Source organism: Lepisosteus platostomus, chromosome 2 (assembly GCF_059453375.1).
Source record: "Lepisosteus platostomus isolate fLepPlt1 chromosome 2, fLepPlt1.hap1, whole genome shotgun sequence".
Lineage (NCBI taxonomy): Eukaryota > Metazoa > Chordata > Actinopteri > Semionotiformes > Lepisosteidae > Lepisosteus > Lepisosteus platostomus.
Genome location: NC_142612.1, coordinates 26,048,740 through 26,056,582, shown reverse-complemented (window position 1 = coordinate 26,056,582; position 7,843 = coordinate 26,048,740). Strand labels below are relative to the sequence as shown.

Below are 7,843 nucleotides of genomic sequence, written 5' to 3'. Positions count from 1 at the left end.
GATAAAACTGACTGAATCACCTGTGTAGAAAGAAATATATAATTCAGTAAGCAAACTGAATAAAGAAATCAAATATCTCTGCAAGGAATTAATAAAATCATCAGTGCCTATCTATATATACATAAACTACAACAATGAAATAAAATACCTAATAAAAGCCCCTTGGATCTCCCATTTTAAAAAGTAAAGAAATGCACAACGTACTGTACATTGTGTTGACATTAGGATATGTAAGTTTTTAACTAAAATTACTTTTGTCTGTGCTGTTACCTTGCACTTCAAATAGAATATTGAATTTCAGATTCTGAAATGTAAACCAATAATTAACAATGAATACAATTCAATAATTCCTTTACTTTAAAAAGAAGAAAAGTCAACCTTAAAAGACAAAAATAAATAACTCAAAGTATCAAAATGAATAGTGTAATAACCATAACAAATTACCTAAAATTAATCTAAATAATACAGACTAAATTAAATGAGAAGTTATTTTAAAATGTATTTATTTATTATTGGTAAATTATTAAAAAATACATGTGCTGAAATACATTTACCATTTGTAGCCAGATGTTACACCAATACTTTTGTACATCTTCATTTCTGAACCCTCACTCCCTGTTGTGTGTGGATACTGAGTCAGTTGTGGCTCATAACGAACTACTGAATTGTACAGTTGCAACTTTTTTTCTTTCCAAATTAATAGTAACATCAAATACAACTTGTTGTGGATGAGCAATCACAAATCAGTAGAATAAAACAGATTTTCTAAATCCCTTATTCCCATGTTTCTTCCATTTTAGCTGCCTCTGGTAAAATGGCTCTGTCTGCAATAACAGGCTATGTTTATTTCCCCTTCTATATTTACAGAAACCTAACATTGCCCATACTGTTAACATACTGTATATGCATTTTGGTCATACAGTGCAATATGTGTAAAGCAATCAAAGAAAAAAAAGTGAAGGTAAGAGAATTGAGGATGCTTGTATAAAAATAGGTGCTACGTTAAAATATCAGTATTACACAAGTTAATTATTACTTTTATTGTTTATGAAGCTTTATATATATGTATATATATTATATAAACTCCTTATGATTTGTCTGAGATAGAACTCTGAAGACTTTCGAGTCTCCTATTTCAAAAAGTGCAGAAAGCACACAAAGACACATTTTTAAAATGGAGCCTTGTGTTGACATTGGGGTGTGCCAACTTTTAATGAAGCCACTTTGGCTTTGCTAGCTAAATAATCCTGTACTAGAAACAAAACCTTTAATTTAGGATTATAAAATATAAACCAAGTAATATCATTTAATAATTCATTTCAATAGTATATGGAAGATTTCACAAAAGTATACCCTTAAATTTATACTTACAGACTTAGCATCCTTTGTTATTGAAGGAATAGAGAAGAAAATGCCTCGTGCAAACAATGCACCGTTTATATTTTTTTGATTAGGTGGTGAGCAGTAAACATCAGTGAATCACAATATATGTAAGATAATATTCCTTAAAATGTTCTTGGATAAAATTGGATAAAATTACCTTTACATTTCTGTTAATGTGAACTTAATCTTAAACATAAAAAAATATATAATTGAAATTGTCCATTGATGAGTTACGATCAATTTACCTATTTGTCAGTTAAGAAAACATTAAGTTCTGTAACATTATGTATTTTAAAAAAACACAGTCCAGCACACCCCATATACTGGTAGTCTTTGAAGGTGGTTATTGTTGTGCCAAGGCACTTTAACCCCCATTTGAAATCATAATTTAAGGAGAAAAAAATGCTTTATATACTGTATAGACAAATCTGTAATTCAAAACTGGCTGAAGGTTGTCTGTTTCTCAAGAACTTCGAGGTAGTCCGGCTCAGCTTGAAGTTTAGCTTTGAGTTCCAAATATTCATTTCTGTTGGGCTCAACATATACAGTACTTGGTGTTGTACTGTACAGCACAGTCTCTCTTATCCTTTCAGGATGCAAAAATTGACGTCTTAAATCGTAGTTTGGTGTATATGTATATGCAGCTGGGCCACTATACTTGTAATCAATATTGTTCCCAGAAGGTGACTGTTTGTCTGGTTCTAGAATACCTCTGTAGAAATGCTCTGCATTTTGCACTGGTGATGATTCTTCTCTTGGTTCTATTGTACTCACACTATATGTTGGACTTCTTAAATGACTGTCTCTTTCTTCATCAATATTATTTCTATATGTAACTTTTAGCTCATGCAGGTCTCTGTAATCCTCAACTGAATTCCCTTCTCTTGATCTGTAAATTGGGTTTTTGCACATGTGACCCAGTGGATGTGGGATATACTCATATACATGCCCAGCAGGGGTTTTTACTTTGGGAACTGATCTGTTACTATAAAGGCTATACTGCAGGTTAAAAGAACTCACATCTGAGTTATTAGTGCTGGTTCGGTCATTTTGAGACTTTTTTCTTCTTTTCATTACAACCACAAACAACCCAGCAGCTACAAAAACAGACATTATGAACACTAGCAGAAGGCTCAGAATTAGAACAGACAAAGGTACTGAGCTTGATGGTGTATTATATTTAATTGATGTTTCTATAGTGGTGGCTCTTTCTGAAAGTGGTTCTTCAGAAGGTGGAGGAGTAGAAACAATTATGTCAGAGTAATCCGGACAAAGAAGATCAGATGAAATGGACCGAATATCCTCACCAGACATTTTCTTTGGAGACCCACAGATCACATCATTGACGACAGCACCAGTATTAAGCTGCTCCAGCCAGATCTTCATTCCAATTATATCACAAGTGCAATCCCAAGGGTTTTCATGCAAATCAATTTGAACTAATGATGTGAGCTGATCTAACACACCACTTACTGGTAAATTGTGGAAATGGTTGCTTCGAAGGCTAAGTCTTTTTAAAGTCAGGCCTGTAAATATGCCTCCAGGTAAAGTTTTCAGAAGGTTGTTATTGAGAAAAAGAAGACGGAGATTGGGTACATACTGAAAGGTACCTGATACAATGTCTCTTATCACATTGTATTCTAAATACAAATATTGTAGGCTCTGTAGCCCATAAAACATTTCTGCTGTGAGACGCTGAATTAAATTACCATTCAGGTAAAGCCTACGCAAGTTTTTTAAATCTCCAAAGGCTTTGTCATGTATGATAGCTATCCGGTTGTTTCCAAGGTGAAGTAAATCTAATCCAGTAGCATCAGTGAAATCAGATCTATTCACCATGGCAATGTAATTTCCTGTAAGATACATCTTTTTGGGATTGTATGGTTTGGGTTTTAAATCAGCAATGTTTTCAATCTTTCTTTCTTGGCAGTTAACATTGAGTCCTAGATCAGATATTTGTAAATTACAAGTACAGGCAGTGGGACACTCCAAAGGCACTGGGGATTTGGTCTGATAAGCAATTATTGGTCCATAATTGTATGCATTATTTGAAGGAATGCGAGATGTAGGCCTTGCTCTTGGTTTGTTTGGTTGGCGAGTACCCTTTGTGGGCTTTGAAGAAGATCTTAAAACAGCTGATGATGTAGCTGAAGCCGTCACAGCTGCCGGTGTGGTATGAAAATATCCAATAGTGCTCAAAGGTGGTTGTGGTCTCATTTCATATTCAGAAATTGCTCTTCTAGGGCATAGTTCCTGTTTTGAAACCTCATCCAAATCTCTACCATGAAGCCGGAAAGGTGTTTCACACACAACCTCCCCAACTAAAGCTGAATAAGAAATGCTTTCCAGCCAAGCTTTCAAAGAAATTAGCTCACAAGAACAATTCCAAGGATTTTCTTCAAGTTGTAATTCCACAACTTTGTCCATGTGTTCCAAAAGACCTACATAAGGTAACATTTTAAGTCTGTTTCCCCTCAGGTCAAGGTGAGTTAATGGAACATATCGAAAAATGTTACCTGGTAGAATAGACAACAAGTTGTCATTTAGAATAAGTACCTGCAAGTGGTGTAATTTGCTCAAGGCATTAGGTTCAATGTTTGTTATATAATTGTAATCAATCTGCAGATACTCCAAACTTTCAAGCCCAATAAATGTATCATCCCTTATCATTTCTATTTTGTTATTGTTCAGATGCAATCTCTTTAATCCTTGGAGTCCGTTAAAAGCTCCAGTTTCAACTTCTTGAATATCATTGTTTCCTAAATGTAAAATTGTAACCCCAGTGTAATTGATAAAATCATTAGGGGAAAGTCGTTTCAGAAGATTTCCAGTTAACAGAAGATGATACATAGAAAAATGTACTGGGCTTATTTCCGAAAGTCTGACAATTCCTCTGTTTTCACAGCTTACTGTTAAAATTCCATCTTTCTCTTCACAAGAACAGAGCTTTTGGCAAATTTCTCCATAATTTTCATACATCTCTATAACATTTAGAGATGTAGCAGCCAACAAGATGATTTTCAATATCCAGATATGCATTTTCACAGAAATGGGTGTCCCAGTTCAGTGTAGTGCCGTTGCGGAACGTAGCGTCATCTAAAAAGACAATAAATAATTCCCGGTATTTTCTGTTTAATAACTGAAATAATTTTCACTCTATAAAAACATAAAAAACAAATGTCCTTATCATACAAATTTAGAATGATATATATTGTAAATGCAGTTTTAACACTGAACAAAAGGGGCTACATTTTATATAACTGAAATGTAATATGGAGAAGCATAAACCAATATTTTAAGAAAATATGGCAAAATAAGTTTAAAAAACATTAAATCAAGCTTTGCCATTAAAGAAAAACATACAGATGCTTTATGCAATAAAGTTCATTGTACCTCAACTTGCCCTTTACTGTAAGCTTAATCGTTATCATTAAATTAAAAAAAAACAAATACTTGTCATGAAACAATATATAAATGCTTATCAAGAATTTGTTTTCAAACACAGGCTCCACTAAGACATTTCTGTAAAGTCACGAGATACTGGCTCTGATGAGTAAAAACAGAAACTACATGTGTTTCCTTAAAAAAATGTACAGTATGAAATATATTATCAGAAACATAGTTTTGGTTGCAACTATATAATCCCTATGTGAAAAGAAAACGTTATTCATGTACATTTGTATTATATATATCGAATTATGATTTTCAATACAATAATGCCCCCCAAACAGTAATAATGGTTATCAAGATATACGCATCTCTACATAAAGCAGGCAAAAAAGATAACGCAGAACAATTTTCTTTTAAAAATAAAATGTTAATTTAAAATACAATGATCCCGAATTATCTTTGTTCTTTAAAAAAAGTAATAATTCTGTTCTAGGTAACCAACCCACAACCGAAGACGAAATAAAACGATAAAACACGATAAATAGAAAAAAAGAAATAATAATTTTTCCATAATTAACCACAGAATGTAAGATATGTATGTTTTCTTTCGTTACTTACCCCGCATTTCAGAGGATCTGTAAATATAAACTCTTTTGTATCAACCATATCTGACATAACGCTTTCTTCCAAAATTTTGTAAAATTGGCCTATTAAAAGCTCTATAATCAGAGTATTCATCATGGAAAATGATCATCGCCAATGTTAAAACCGTCGGAGGTGCTGATTATAGCAGCGATGACTGTCAGAGCTCTTCATCCTTCAGGCAAAAAGACCTGAGTTGATTAAAAGCACAAACGAATGACCTACGTCATTGATTTAATACCCAAATTTCATCTTGATGGGGAAAAATCTATATTTAGCCTCGTTTCCTTACATCTTTTTCGACATAGGAAGAACAATGTATTACTTTGCACACAGGTACCTTTTTTTCTATCAAAGGGACAAAAAGTATGCCCTTTAAGTGACCACGGTTTTATCATTTCATAGATGCATGATTCCAGCCTAATGCTGAAACATAAAACAGGGAAATTTCTTCATTGCAAGGCTTATTACTATTCCATGTACGAAACCAATCTCCCAATTAGAGTGTATTACTTTCTGTATTGGTAAACTCTCAAGTAGTTGTTCTTTTTAGAATACACTAATTTCAAATATGTATCGGAATTTGCTTCTGATTGTGTGTTTTTATATTTTTCGTTACCGCGTTTTGCATTTTTAAACATGATTATATGTTCACTGTAACACTCTTTAAATACATTTATGTGGACACTGGATATCTAAAGCATTTACACAACCGAATGTTTAACGCCTCCATAAAATGTATCAGCATTTAAAGATTTGTGGTATCAAACGAGTACCAAAACGAGACATGGGTGTTGTTATGGATAATTAAATTGTAAAATTCATATTTTTAAACGTTATATGATTCTTTTCATGGCTTTCAATATGCCCAACATATTTAACATTTAAAATAAGCCGTGCAGCATTTAGCTTTTAAAACAGCTTTAGCAACTTAACACCTGCACTGCATCTGTGCTTGAATTTATTTCAGGACCATAGACAGAGAATCCCTTGGTTTCGGTAAAATTTTAAAGTAAACAGTAAAAAGAACTCATTACTTACCCGGTTGGACTTTTCAAAGGCCACAACATTGCACCGATACCAGATTTTTTCCCCCTGTGAAGGATCAGAAGCAGTTGCTACGGTTTCAGCAGCTCCACTGTAAAATCCTTAAAAGTACAGCTTCTGAGGTTTTTAGCTCTGTATACTCAAGCATGGATTGCACAAACTGCCTCATTCACGTTGGCAACGTGACGGCCAGTCACACAAAGCAGTTTGCAATGCTTCACAGAAAAGATCAAGCTTCCCTGGGGCGAGTATTCACAAAGAAGATATAATTTAATGGTTTTATTTCAGAAATATATAAGTGCAGATATTCACATAAAAAAAGGTTTAAACTGATTCCGCCTTCTTTTTTTTTTTCAAAACAACGACGAGATGGTGAAAAAATGAATACAACCCCCAGTACGTTCTGAGTGGTATGGCTTGCATCGCGTTGTGCTTATGCTTTCTTAATTTTTCCTGTCTCAGGCAAAAGCTGAGCGGAGCACTAATGAGTAAAATAAAACATACCACGGCGAAGCTTACAAGTAACATTCCAATGATTTGCTTCTTAATATATATAGTTTTATATACAGTATGTATATGTCAAAACGAAAAATAAAAAGCTACATATTGTAAAATACCGAAAATAAACAAATGTTTTAATACAGATAATGCATTTCGAACCTTTTTAATTGTACTTAAAATGATTAAGTAAATACCGTATTTATACATATGTGGACTTGATCAGGTTACAGTAACATACCTCTGTGTCACTGCTAACGAGCTGTTTTTAACAACATCAGTATGTAGAACAATCAATGCAGTTGTTTATCATTTCGCCGTTTTCACATAAGCAGCTGAAAATGATGCTGCTTTTTTCATGCCTATAGAGGGCAGTACAAGACGATAGAAGCTTAGACTTTTTAAATTTCTGTTGGTGTTCGTTGGTAGCTGATTACTACCGCTTATAAACTGTTCCCTTTATTTACAATAGCAAGTAACGTATCAGTATTCTTTTACAGGTCAGCCAGCGAAGCTAACATTAGTTCATTGATGTATGTTCCAGGTAAGAACACATTACAGTCGTATTGAACTACATTATGTACTGCATCGTCAATAATTAAATGTCCTGTAAAGTTCCATCCAGCAGTGTTTTGAGGCACTTTTTCAAAATGTATAATAACAATACTAGTCATTCTAAATACTATATTTATAATACAATATTTGAATATAACATAACAGTAAAGATATAAATAAATAGTGATTGTACAATCATAGCAAAAGTGAAAATGCTAACTAGACTCATAAGTTATAATTATTAAAATATTTTTACCGTTAGTAATTATTAAAGATGAACATTAATAAAGTTATCATTGTTGAATAATGATAACAACAACGATAGTCA

General features: G+C 33.2%; 1 protein-coding gene across 2 annotated transcripts; it reads right to left on the bottom strand.

The window, feature by feature from the left end:
* Positions 1 to 486: 486 nt before the first annotated feature.
* slitrk5 (SLIT and NTRK like family member 5) lies at positions 487 to 7,292 on the bottom strand. Of its 2 annotated transcripts, none has more exons than XM_088603467.1 (2): positions 6,457 to 7,292; positions 487 to 4,479 (listed from the first exon to the last, which is right to left on the bottom strand). In XM_088603467.1, exon 2 carries the CDS (start codon positions 4,420 to 4,422, stop codon positions 1,819 to 1,821), a length of 2,604 nt encoding a protein of 867 aa, XP_088459593.1. In that variant the 5' UTR covers positions 4,423 to 4,479; positions 6,457 to 7,292; the 3' UTR covers positions 487 to 1,818. The 2 variants fall into 2 exon arrangements, with proteins under 2 accessions (XP_088459593.1, XP_088459602.1); XM_088603476.1 differs by lacking the exon at positions 6,457 to 7,292 and adding an exon at positions 5,392 to 5,614.
* Positions 7,293 to 7,843: the final 551 nt, after the last annotated feature.

Excerpts from the sequence above, each read along its gene's own strand:
- slitrk5 (XM_088603467.1), bottom strand. The coding sequence starts at position 4,422 with ATGCATATCTGGATATTGAAAATCATCTTGTTGGCTGCTACATCTCTA.